We start from the raw sequence: 13,894 nt of genomic DNA, 5'->3' as shown, positions 1-13,894 counted from the left end.
CTAGCATAATTGACTGGCAAATTAAAATCTGCCTTCTTTTCTGCCACTCTACCCCGTTTAATCACTTTTTTCTGATATTCAGTACTGAGATAAGAGATCAAGGTTCAAGATTTTATAGCAAACAGAGATGTAAGGTATCTCGATCTTTACTAAATATGCACCAGAAGTGCATTTCTGCTTTCAGATAAAAAGTGCCTATAATTTTAAGAAGGAAAGCCCGTGCTTATGTGAGGGGTAGAACAGAACACTACTGACATGTTATGCCAGGAAAACCAACAGGTTAAAAAAAATTTTTTAGACTCTTTGAAATATGGGAAGTAGGATCTTACTAGCTTATGGTATATTTTGAGTCTTTGGATAACCTAAATTAGAAAGCTTAGCTTCAAAAGCACAAGGTGGATATTAAATCTCCTTCACCATCACATTCTGGAAGAGTACATTGGAAAACCAGCAGCTTGAGTAAACGCTCTTCAAACATAGCTTAAATATATATATCGTACTTTCCTGCTAATCTTCAGTTCCTGATGAATTCTTTCTAGTTTTCATTTTCCTATTTCCCCACCACCACCGAGACCTCCCCACATTGTTTGCCCCTGTGGTGAGCTTTCCAAACTTCCTTCCCTATGCTCACAGTAGGAAAATTACAGTTGAGGAAACTTATTCCATGTTCCTTCTCAGCTCTTGCTTACTTATCCATTCATAAAACTGGACAACGATATGCTTTGGAAAATGGAAAGAGGAGAGGCTTTATGAAGCAACAAAGTCGCTGTAGAAAGCAGGAATATGTTATCTGCAGGCGCAGGATTCCACTGTCATATTTGGATACACTTTGAGTACCACATTTTTGTTTTCATCAAAGAATAAAATGCTGAGAGGTGACATCTTGTCTGGAACACAGCAAGGCTCCGGGATGCCAGAAACCACCCCTACGGCTCTCACTATGCTCTGAATTGTTGCGTGGTTTGATGGCTTCAGGGCCTGTGGAGAAGAAGATAAATAAGAAAACTCAATACATGGCCAACAGGGCACAAAACACTGGGTTCTTCACAATGAATGATGGACAGATGTCTACAGGTAGCCCTTGACTTACAACAGTTTGTTCAGTGACCGTTCAAAGTTACAACGGCGTTGAAAAAAGGGACTTATGGCCATTTTTCACACTTACATGTAGTGTCCCTGAGGTTATGTGATCAAAATGTGGACACTTGTCAATTGGTTCATATTTATGATGGTGGCAGTGTCCCAGGGTCATGTGATCTCCTTTTGCGACCTTCTGACAAGCAAAGTCGATGAGGATGCCAGGTTCGCTTAACAATTGTGCCACTAAATAGCTGCAGTGATTCACTTAACAACTGTGGCAAGAAAGGTTGTAAAATGGGGCAAAACCCATTTAACAAATGTCTCATTTAACAACAGAAATATTGGGCTCAATTGTGGTTGCAAATCGAGGACTACCTGTACTGCAAACGTTATCAAATGGTTATCAATTCAGCTGGGAAACGGCATTTTCCTGGAGCAGTGTTTCTCAACCTCAGCAACTTGAAGATATATATATGGACTTCAGTTTCCAGAATTGTCCCAGTCAGTGCTGGCTGGAGAATTATAGGAGGTTGAAGTCCATATATCTTAAAAGCTGTTGAGGATGAAAAACCCTGTCCTAGAGGTAGATCTGAAAGCGATTGGTTAGGAATCACTGTCCCTGAATCCATGAAGAATAAATATCAAATCCCACAAATTATTGAAAGGTAAGCACAACAAGACCTTTAAAAAAACCTTTATGTAAATTTGAGGTTGAGAAATTGAGTAGTTGATTTTTCCAAAGTTCTTCAAAGTTCCAATAATTTCTCCAGAAAGGACAACCTGTTCGGTGGGGGCAGCTGCAAGTCCTTCTGAAGATGTTTTGAGGAGGTTCTTCTTGAGGGCTTCCCTTAGGATTTAATGAGAAACTGGGAGGCTGAAGACCACAAGGATGATTGTATCATGAAAGACAAAGTCATTCCAAACAGCTCATGGCTAGCTCTCCATCACATCGCACCCCTGAAAGAAATTCCCAGAGTTCTCTTCTCCTTTGCAATAATTTGTAAACAATTTGTCTTCTGTAAAACTGAATAAATATTGGCAGAAGAAAACTAAAAAGAATGTCCCTTCACTGTTGAAGACAGGCATGGGCTGTTGGGGATGAGTCAGTGAAGGGACACAGGGCAGAAAACATCCTGCAGCCAAGAAGGCTCCACACACATTTCCACTGCTGCAGGGGACCCTGAGGATACAGGTAAACCTCCAAGTGGCCTCAATGACTCTGTAAAGGAATGCAAATGACCAGTTGTCTGCAAGGAGTATAAATCCTTCCATTTCCCCACCATTCAGTCAGAGCTGAAGAAGCTTCTTGGATGAGAAGCAACACGTCTTCAAAGAAAAACAACAACAATTGCCGCCTGAAAAAGCACCTTTGGGATAACCATGACCTGGGTGACTGAGAATCCCCATAGATACCTGCCTCCTTCTATTCCCACTTCTAATTCCCTTAGCCCCCTATCCCAAAAATCAATCTATGTCCCAATCTATGTTGTGTCACGGACTGATGGGTGGCCTCTTGTGATCTTTCAAAAAGTCAGAAGAACTTTGACACCTAGAAGAGATGCCCAGCCTCTCTCAAAATATCATCTGGATAAGGTTTTAAGGTAAACTGAAACAACTTTTTCTCTTTCAAACATTCTGTTGAGAGTATTTCTTTTTCTAAAGAATTTTTAATTAAAGAGTTGAGAAGCCAAAGTTTGCAGATTACCGAAGAGACAATTGTACAATGACTTAACTACCTTGTCTTTATCCCGGGAGCACATTAGAATAGAATAGAGTAGAGTAGAGTAGAGTAGAGTAGAGTAGAGTAGAGTAGAGTAGAGTAGAGTAGAGTAGAGTAGAGAAGAGAAGAGAAGAGAATAATAATAATAATAATAATAATAATAATAATAATAATAATAATAAGAAGAAGAAGAAGAAGAAGAAGAAGAAGAAGAAGAAGAAGAAGAAGAAGAAGTAGTAGTAGTAGTAGTTTGGAAGGGACCTTGGAGGTTATCTAGTCCAACCCCCTGCTCAGGCAGGAAACCCTATACCATTTCGGACAAATGGCTGCCCAGTCTCTTCTTAAAAACCTCCAGTGTTGGAGCATTCACCGCTTCTGGAGGCAGGTTGTTCCACTGGTTAATTGTTTAACTGTCAGGAAGTTTCTCCTTAGTTCTAGGTTGCTTCTCTCCTTGATTAGTTTCCATCTGTTGCTTCTTGTCCTGCCTTCAGCTGCTTTGGAGAATAGCTTGACTCCCTCTTCTTTGGGGCAGCCCCTGAGATATTGGAACACTGCTATCATGTCCCCCCTCATCTTTCTCTTCATACCCAATTCCAGCAACCATTCTTCGTATGTTTTAGCCTCCAGTCCCCTAATCATCTTTGTTGCTCTTCTCTGTACTCTTTCTAGAGTACAGAATAGAATAGAATAGAATAGAATAGAATAGAATAGAATAGAATAGAATAGAATAGAAGCTGGAAGGGATCTTGGAGGTCTTCTAGTCCAGCCCCCTGCTCAAGCAGGAGAACCTATACCATCTCAGACAGGTGAAGGTCTAGTCTCTTCTTAAAAGCCTCCAGTGATGGAGCACCCACGATTTCTGGGGGCAAGCTGTTCCACTGGTTGATTGTCCTCACTGTTAGGAAGTTTCTCCTTAATTCCAGGTTGTTTCTCTCTTTTATCAGTTTCCAAACATTGTTTCTTGTCCTGCCCTCTGGGGCTTTGGAGAATAACTTGACGGCCTCTTCTTTGTGGCAGCCCCTCAAATACTGGAATATTGCTATCATGTCTCCCCTATTTCCTCTTTTCTTTTTGCTTGGTTGCTTGTGCTTCCCATGAATCACATCCCACTGACCAAGATTTTGCATAAATAAATTGTCAGTATAACTGCAGATGACTAATACAGTCGGAACAGATGGGATGGGGAAAAAAAACCTTATCTGTGGATTACTATTATTTCCAAAATGCATTTGCAAGCCTGAACCAATATGCTTATTAACAAAATATTTAATACAAACATCTTATTGAAAGGGGAGTTTTTGTAATAAAACAAATAACAGAACTGAAATATAATAAAATGATATGTAGCAAATTATTAAGGAAGAATTTGAAATTCCTAAAGAAGTTCAACAATTTGAAATTGTGTCGGGTGTGAAGAATCACGATTACAGGTAGTAGTCTTAGACTTACAACAGTTTGTTTAATGATCGTTCCATATTACAACAGCACTGAAAAAAGTAACTTAAAACCAAGTTCAAACTTACAATCTTTACAGCATCCCCGTGATCAAAATTCAGATGCTTGACAACTGACTCATATTTATGACCGCTGCGGTGTGCCGGAGTCATGTGTTCCCCTTCTGCGACCTTCTGACAAGCAACGTCAGTGGGGAAGCCAGATTCACTTAACAACCATGTTATTAACTTAACAACTGCAGTGATTCACTTAACAACTGTGGCAAGAAAGGTCGTAAAATGGGGCAAAACTCACTTAACAAATGTCTCACTTAACAACAGAAATTTTGGGCTCAATTGTGGTCATGAGGACTACCTGTACACATTAATTTCCAGTTAAGCTGAATTGTTGCTCAGGCCTATACACGATTATCTAGACAACTAATGGCCAGCATTAAATTGGTGCTAGTTAAGAGTTAATAGAATTCAAGAGGGTTTGGAATTAGATTACTTGTGGGAACGTAATGATTCCAGGCTGATTCCTCACTTGACTCCCCCCACCCCGAACAGGCTCTGCCTGTCCTTCTCCTACAGATCTTGCTAGAGAGTTTGTGGGAACTAGACAGTCAAAAATGCAATACATGTTTATTTTCAGGCCTCAGGCCTGGAACTATATTGAACTTTAAAAGGCTTAAAGTTCCATAATTTAACAATATCTTCAGTAGCTCAGCTTCCAAGTCCGCATTTAAGTTCTATTATGCTTCTGGCAACAGGGCCTTTTCTGTGGTAGCCCCATCTTTCTAAAGGACTTTTTTTTAAAAGGCTAATTTCTAAGCTCTTAAAAAGTTTTTAAGGTATGAACAGGTGCCACAACTCACCTATAGAACTTCATCTGGGGGAATACTGCAAAACCTATGTTGCCATTTAAAGTTACTTTTTTCTTTTTTAAGATTCTCTTAGCTGCATGCATATACCATGTCCTTTTAAAATGTTACAAAATGATGAAAAATCTCAGGAAAAAAGACATACGTTCATTTTCATGCTGAAAAAGCTATCTTTTCCCCTTACTAAAGTATAAGGAAATAGTGCAGGAAAACGATGCGAAACAGCTTTAAAATCACATCCATCTTTCAGGAAAGGGAAACCACCATAAACATAATTTGGTGGAAAGTGCAAATAAAGGGAGAAACAGCAGCAGAAAGATGGTTTGGGAAATGTGACATCAGCTGCCTGAGTGAACTGTCATGACGGTACTGATTATGTTTTGGTTTGTCTGACTTAATATTTTGATGTTATGCAATTTTCTCAATGACCCAAGTTGTTAAAAATAATTGCTAGCTGCCTTGAAGGCTTGGTGAAAGGTCACAAAATGGCAGAGGGAAATAAAACAAATGTCAGTAAATATCCAGACAAACGTCCTGTTGTCACAAGGCCATGCCAGCTGGGGAAAATTCTTTCCAAAGCAATTGTCCAGCTAGCCCTGAGGGGAAAAAATGGTCCTAAAGTAAAGCCAAACATTCAAAATGAAAATCTAGCCTTCCCCGTCCTTCTCATTTAAGCTCAGTTGTCTCTTACTATCATCCAGGTACTTGATGAAATGAAGCTTTTGTAAGGAGGGTGCTTCAGATCACGAAAAAAGCTTTTCCTGGCAGTGTTTCTCAACCTTGACAATTTTAAGGCATGTGGACTTCAACTCCCAGAATTCCACAGCCAGCAATGCTGGCTGTGGAATTCTGGGAGTTGAAGTCCACATGCCTTAAAATTGTCAAGGTTGAGAAACACTGTGTTAAAGAAAGTAAAAAGTTGAGGTTTGAGGTTACTATTTTATTCTACCGCAATCAAAGGGAGTTGGAAGTCAATCTTTTTTTTTCTTTTTTCCAACTTCTTTACACTTGTCTCTTCCTTCTTCCGTCCCCTATTTTGCCCTGTTATTTGCTTTTGTATTTTATATTATAAACTAATAAAAGCAAAGAAACAGTCCAGGCAGATACCAGCTTCACCACGATGTAAAAAAGATGCTGAGACGCTACAAAGAGTACAGAGAAGAGCAACAAAGATGATCAGGGGATTGGAGGCTAAAGCATATAAGGAAAGGCTGCTGGAATTGGGTATGTCTAGTTTAATGAAGAGAAGGACGAGGGGGGACAGGATAGCAGTGTTCCCATATCTCAGGGGCTGCCACAAAGAAGAGGGAGTCAAGCTATTCTCCAAGGCGCCTGAAGGCAGGACAAGAAGCAACGGATGGAAACTAACCAAAGAGAGAAGCAACCTGGAACTAAGGAGAAACTTCCTGACAGTGAGAACAATTAACCAGTGGAACAACCTGCCTCCAGAAGCAGTGAATGCTCCAACACTGGAAGTTTTTAAGAAGAGACTGGACAGCCATTTGCCCGAAATGGTGTAGGGTTTCCTGCCTGAGCAGGGGGTTGGACTAGATGACCTCCAAGGTCCCTTCCAACTTTATTATTATTATTATTATTATTATTATTATTATTATTATTATTATTATTATTATTATTATTATTATTATTATTATTATTATTATTATTATTATTATTATGATGGTACGGGAAAAGCACTTGTTTCAGACCGAGTCACACCTGGAACTTAAGGCAGGGAAACTCTGCTCTTCATATCACCAGCTTCCAAGCACTGCCTCTCTCATCCGCTGCAATTCAGAAGCCGTTCTTCAGAACATGCAGGAATGCAAACACAGCTTGTTGACAACTCATTAAGATACCCGCCTGCACTGCAGAGGCTCTCTTTCAAACAGAATCTGGAGCAATGCACGGTGGTTCCATGCACGTAGCCTATTATTCATTGACATTCACTTGCTACCCTGAAACCTTAGCAAGCCTGCAGTGAAACTGAATATATATTGGTGATTATACACGTTCTCAGTGCACCCTTGCATGGAAGTGTCTGGCTGGATATGTGGATCTGGAGAAGGAAAGGAAATATAGAGCGCTGACATAATCCAAACGTTAACCACCAGGGCAAATACCAATATGTAGAAATGCAACAGAACTGCCTAAAGTGAGGCTGCGGACAACCTGCAAATGGTCCCTCCAAATTGTAATTTTTGAACGTGGCAGAGGGAGAAAATGATGAATTAGGGAAGGCCATCAATGCCGTTCATTACTTTAATGCAATTTGAATTGTACCAATCAATCAGAATAAAACTGGAAGGGACCTTGGAGACCCTATACCAGGGGTAGGCAACCTTGGCTCTTTTATGACTCGTGGACTTCAACTCCCAGAATTCCTGAGCCAGCCATGCTGAGGGGAAAAGGAGAGTTTCCAAGCTGAGCTATGCAGGCTCAGGAATTCTGGGAGTTGAAGTCCACGAGTCATAAAAGAGCCAAGGTTGCCTACCCCTGGCCTATACCATTTCAGATGAGTGGCTGTCCAGTGTACTTTTCTCTAGATTACATCAACTTTTTTTTAATGTTTTATTAGTTTTTATAGGATTAGGAACAGGGTGGGGTCGGGGTTGGGGTCAGGGTTAGGATTTTTTGAAATAGCATTCTTAACATTTAGCAAAGAACATGTCTGGGTGCATGTATTTAAAAAGAAAAAAACCCAATGAGTATTAACTAATTATCATAAACAATACATTAATTAATTGCTTGACAGTCTTCTTCTTACTAGTACTGTATATATTCAACGTTACATACCACATTCCTTTCTCTCTAACTCGTTTTTCTAGCCATTGATAAAAATTATCCCATGTTCTAAAATACACTGAGTCATCTTTCTCTTTTATCTTTAAAGTCAATCTATCCATTTCTGCACACTCTAGGACAGTGGTGGTGAACCTATGGCATGTGTGCCAGAGGCGGCACTCAGAGCCCTCTCTGTGGGCACGCATGCCATGCTCCGGAGATGGCAACCGTCCCTCTTCAACCAGCTGCCCGCTAACTTGCCGAGATCTACGTGGCTGGATGCATCCCAGCACCCATGCGCTCGCTGGCCTCTGTGTGCAGGGGCCAATGGTGTTAGGCAGCAGCCACCCCGGCCCCTGCCTCACCTTGCCCTGCGACAATGGCTCCCCTGCCCTGCCTCACCTTGCCTCACCCCACAGGATGAGCCTCCTGCCCACCACCCCACCTGCCAGAGACCCCCTGGATTTCCCCCAACCCTGCCCGGCCCCCACAGGTATCCCTCCCCACGAGCAACATCGAGCAACACCTTGGCCACACCCACTCAGTCTGCCATGAACACCACAGCCACGCCCACCCAGTGGGCCATGCCCACCTGGCACCCGGCGATAAATAAGTGGGTTTTGGGTTGCAGTTTGGGCACTCGGTCTCTGAAAGGTTCGCCATCACTGCTCTAGGGTTTTCTGAATTAATTCTTCTTCAGTTGGTAAATTTTCGTTTTTCCAATATTGGGCAAATACAATTCTTGCTGCAGTTAATACATGTAAAATTACATCAACTTTTGATTGCATTTACTTAGGGACACCACTCAAATATTAGGCATGCTCCAAAACTATTCCTGGTGTACAACTGTCTATACAAAGCAGTTGCTTGATTATGTATTTTAACTGGTTGGCACAATGCTCAGGTTATGCAGATCGCCTTAATGCCGTTTTAGGCAGAGCAGTTGCTAAAGGAATCAATGTACATAGAATACATTTGAGAATGTCATCCGATTTAAACGAATGCCGTTGTGATTTGAATGACATTTGAGGAGTGTGCAAAGCTTCTGACTTTATCCAATAATACCATCTCACTATCAACCTGGTGCTGGTTACTGGGTGCATTTGAGATCATCTTAATTCAGGTAGTCCTCAACTTACAACTACCATTGAACCCAAAATCTCTGTTGCTAAGCAAAACAGTTGCTAAATGAGCTTTGCCCCATTTTACAGCCTTTCTTGCCACAGTTGTTAAGTGAATCACTGCAGTTGTTAAGTTAGTAACATGGTTGTTAAGTCAATCTGGCTTTCCCATTGTCTTTCCTTGTCAGAACGTTATAAAAGGGGATCACATGACACTGCAACTGTCATAAATATGAGTCAGTGGCCAAGCGGTCGAATTTTGATCACATGACCACGGGGATGCTGCAACGGTCGTACGTGTAAGTAACATGGTCATAAATCACCTTTTTCATGCCATTGCAACTTCAAATGGTCACTAAAGAAATGGTTGTAAATCAAGGACTATCTATATTTTCTTTCAACAACTTCCTTGCACCATGCACCATGGAAAAAATTCAGAGAAGAGCAACAAAAATGATCAAAGGCCTGGAGACTAAAACATACAAAGAACGGCTGCAGGACTTGGGTTTGGCTAGTCTAAAGAAAAGAAGAAATAGGGGAGACATGATAGGAATGTTCCAGTATTTGAGGGGCTGCCACAAAGAAGACGGGGTCAAATTATTCTCCAAAGCACCAAGAGAGCAGGACAAGAAACAATGGCTGGAAACTGATCAAAGAGAGAAGCAGCCTGGAATTAAGGAGAAACTTCCTAACAGTGAGGACAATTAACCAGTGGAACAGAAGTTGTCTTCAGAAATTGTGGGTGCTCCATCACTGGAGGTTTTTAAGAAGAGGCTAGACAGTCACTTGTCTGAGATGGTATAGGTTCTCCTGCTTGAGCAGGGGGCTGGACTAGAAGACCTCCAAAGTCCCTTCCAGCTCTACTCTACTCTACTCTACTCTACTCTACTCTACTCTACTCTACTCTACCCTACCCTACCCTACCCTACCCTACTCTACTCTACTCTATTCTATTCTATTCTATTCTATTCTATTCTATTCATGCCAACCCTGCACATTATCGGATGGGACTGACTTTATGATTTATGGAATATTTCCTTTGTTTGTTTTCTAATTGGGAGAATTATTAATGAGTTTCAAGAAATTTCTCTAGACTTTACGCCAGCAGAAGCTTGTTGACATTGGAGGCAATGGAAGGACAGCAAGTCTTTGAGATAGGAGAGAATGGATGCATGACATCCATTCAAAGGATTTGACTGAACTATTGGGCATAATCTAAACCACTGAAACTTGGTTGCAATCTCTTTACCCTCTGGACTCTCCTGGCCTGTGGCATCCTAAATCCATACGGAGCGCTTATTTTTCAGAAAAGCACATTTTAGAAAGAAGCTGCAACTTTCACCCAGAATTAAACATTATTATATTTTTAGAAACTGGCACCAGGGGATGGGATTAGCAGCAATTAACTAAATTTAGGAGTTCAGGCATCATTATTATGCAGCAAGAAATTGACACGGGATTTACTGTAAGATTTGATGCATTTCTCCTCTGTAATTTTGTTTTTATAACCCTGCATCAACCAGTTTTGCCTTTGCACTTAGTTTTGACAGCAGTGGCCCTTAAAAACAGATATTTATTTATCCTATCTATCTAGTAAATGGCCCATTTCCTGCATGCTGTACTGTAGCTTAATAACAAGCAAGCTGGGTTTTTTATTGTGGTTTTTTTTTTTAACAAAGCCACATTCGGACTGCTAAAAGAGTGGATTTTCTTCATATTGTACCCAGTGGTAACGAAAAAAAACCCCATTTTTAAAAAAGAAGAAGAAGAAAGAAATGAAATTTTAAAAAAAAGAGATACGGTACCTTCGGAATAGGGAACTGGCATTCACCTGAGCAGTAATAAGCATCAAAAGATTTAGGAGAAATGATCCATTCGCTCCAGCCTATATCGGCAAAATCTACTTTGAGATAGCGCCTCGAACAAGATCTTGGTTCATTCCACTGCTTCCGCCGTGCCTTTTTCAAGGTCTGCTCATCAAACTGGAGCGTCTGGCTCTTCGGATGACTGTGTTTTCTGGGCTTTTTCTTACCCTTTGCCCTTTCTGCCAGCCGTGGCTGCAGGGTTTTGTAGTGCTTCCTCTCCTCCCATCCTTCGTCCTCACTATACTGATACTCGGCTCCTGGAAGCTCGTTGTTCTGCAAGGGGAGAAGGAAGCTGGTGGAACGTTTGGGCCGCTGTCCACTGAGGTCACTGATTGACCGGCTGTCCAATTTGGGGGATGTCCCAGGCGGCGGATTCCAATGGCCTTGCAAGCTGGAAACCACGCTCTCCGGTTCTGAAATGGCGGAATCGTTGGCATAGACAAGGATGTAGGGTTCATAGCGGAGATGGAGGCTCTTCCACGGAGGCTGGCCAACAGAGGCCATTTGGACCCCGATCATGAGATGGTCGCGCTCCTTTGCTCGGCTCAAGTCCTGAGTGATGTTTTTGCATTGCCACAAATGGTCATCTTGCAAAGCAGTCGAGATGTTGACCAAGTAACGCCCCAGGGTCCGAGACTGGTTTGCTGATGACAGAGAACTGAACAGCAAAAGCCTGATCTGTAGCTCAGATTTTGGGGGGCCCAGATGAGAACAGGTGTTGGGTTGAGGGCAGTGGGTGCTGCTGTTCTGGAGATCTCCAACGTAGTAATGCAACAGAGCCGACAAGATGTTTTCGGACTTTGTGAGGGAGGTTAGATTAAAAACATACACCTCTTTGCTGCCAAGTATCCCTAGAAAAACAAAACAAACATACCGACATCAGGAGAGTCCCCAGAAATCCTTCCCTGTTTCTCTTGTATTTTTATTAAATCGGCTCAGAGAATTTTGAGCCAGCTCCTGTCATAATGCCATGCTATGCACGGACTGAGAGAGTGGAAAGCTAAATTGGTTTTTGAAAGAGAAAGAATGTTAAAAAATGATTTGGGCTGTACAAAGCAATCTACTTATTGCTTTTAGCTCCAATCTAGGAGCGTTTTTTTTTTTTATCATACAGGCAGACACTACTGCAACAAACTGGCTTGTTCAGTTAATCAAAGAGGGAATGTAACGTGTTAGTTGAGGGAGGTAGTGATGCCCCCTTGAGGAATGGGGTGATGCTGCCAGCCTTGAAGAAAATGTCCGCTCACCCCCTCCTCCACAAACTATTATTCAACTCAGCCACTGTCAGACAGCAAGAATCAGGGTAACATATAAGTTTCAATTCGGAAGATTTATTGCTCAAGCCTATACCCAATAATATAGTCAACTAAAATTAAATATTGAATTGGCACCAGATAAAGGTCAATGGAATTCAAGAGGCATTGGATTTGGACCATTTATGGGAACTTAAAGATTCTAGGCTGGTGGCTTGCTTAACGCCACCCCCAGCTCTGTTTGCTCTTCTCCTATAGCAGTGGTGGCGAACCTATGGCACGGGTACCAGAGGCGGCACTTGGAGCCCTCTCTGTGCGCACACGTGCCGTTGCCCCAACCTTGCCTCCCCCCACAACCCCCTCCTCACCAGCAGCCCCCCTGGAGAGTCGCCCCTGAGCGTGGCCCATGAAGAGCAGCGCAGCCAAGGGCATGGCAGCCAGGCAGTGTAGACAAGACTCTGCCCTCATGCCCCACCGCGCACAGTTGATGCTGCGGGGCACGGGCAGAGGGCGTGGCCGCCATGTCGCTGCTGGGCTGCCTGGGCAATCTGCGGCGGGCCCTGGAGGTAGTGAGTGGCCCTGCGGGCAGGCGTGGTGGGGGCAAAGTGGGGGCGGGACAGGGGGTGGAGTGGGGGTGGGGCCAGTTTTTGGGCACTTGGTCTCTAAAAGGTTCGCCATCGCTGTCCTATAGCCATCTTACAAATCCCAAATCTTCTCTTTTTAAGAAATGTTGCTACAATTGTTAAGTCCAGGATGGATTATCTACATCCCTTTTAGTTCAGCTTCAGTCTTTGGCATGCAATGAAAATCTTGTTGGCTGTTCTTATTTAGAACTTGAATAGGGACTTGGATAAGAATAGTACACTTCTGGTCTCATCATGTTTTTCAGCAGCATTCAATATTATCAGTATCATTTAATACCATTAAATATTGATCAAGCTATCCTTTGGGGCCACTGATGAAGGTTGAGGATTTTCAGCTCTTTCCCCAAAACTCTGCTCCTATTTCCACCCCCCTTTTTTTGTATCCATCCAACTGCCTAAATTAAAAGAGGGTTTTGGGGTTTTTTTACGTTGCTGCTGGGAAATAATTGGAATATAATAAAATGAAATGTAGGGATTAAACATGGCAGCAAATGCAAATGTAAGAAAGGGAAAGGAAATTTGGGATCGTTGTATTTTTTGATTTATGTGAACGAGAAACTTTTTTATTTACGAAAACATCCAATGCTACAAATAAGTACTGTATTCCTATCCTTTTTAAGACGCTTCTGAAACGGAGCGGCAGTTTCTTGCTTAGAAATAGGGAAAGTGAGGACACCTACAGACAGACAATGGAATGACAAGGATGGAGACAAACCTTTAATTCTCCACCTTGGTTCATTTTATTCTGCGCTAGCTCTGCCTGTGTATGCCTGCACATTCAGAATACCCGATTCCCAAATTATCATATCTGCTTAGAACTGTAAATACTAGCACAATTAATTTGGTCTTTGCACTTGAAAATGTAGACCTCAACATTCAGTTGATCAAATTCATGGAGACGTGGCCTTCGTATAGAAGATCCGTTTTTTCTTTAAAACTGGTAAGATCCCTAAGACTAATCTTTAGACTAATATCTGGACTCATTTCAGATCTTTGGTAAGTCTTCCAAGAAGCACGGGAGAAGGGGATTCAAAAAGGGGAAGGGAATCCTCAAAAAAGGGGGCTAGCAGACAATTTTAAAAAGGATCAATAGAAAATTGTCAATAGACTCTT

The 13,894-nt window shown here is 42.0% G+C and overlaps 1 protein-coding gene across 1 annotated transcript in view; it reads right to left on the bottom strand.

The window, feature by feature from the left end:
- Positions 1-765: 765 nt before the first annotated feature.
- BMP3 (bone morphogenetic protein 3) overlaps positions 766-13,894 on the bottom strand; it is a 31,710-nt gene continuing 18,581 nt past the window's right edge. The window contains exons 2-3 of the mRNA XM_015832355.1: positions 10,825-11,735; positions 766-978 (exon numbers count right to left, since the gene is read on the bottom strand). Of these exons, the coding sequence (XP_015687841.1) occupies positions 787-978; positions 10,825-11,735 (1,103 nt within the window). The 3' untranslated portion in view covers positions 766-786. The remainder of the gene's footprint in view (positions 979-10,824; positions 11,736-13,894) is intronic.

Source organism: Protobothrops mucrosquamatus, unplaced genomic scaffold, assembly GCF_001527695.2.
Source record: "Protobothrops mucrosquamatus isolate PMUCROS unplaced genomic scaffold, P.Mucros_1.0 scaffold3, whole genome shotgun sequence".
Taxonomy (NCBI): domain Eukaryota; kingdom Metazoa; phylum Chordata; class Lepidosauria; order Squamata; family Viperidae; genus Protobothrops; species Protobothrops mucrosquamatus.
The sequence above is the reverse complement of the archived record's forward strand: the minus strand, read 5'-3'. Positions and strand labels throughout refer to the sequence as shown.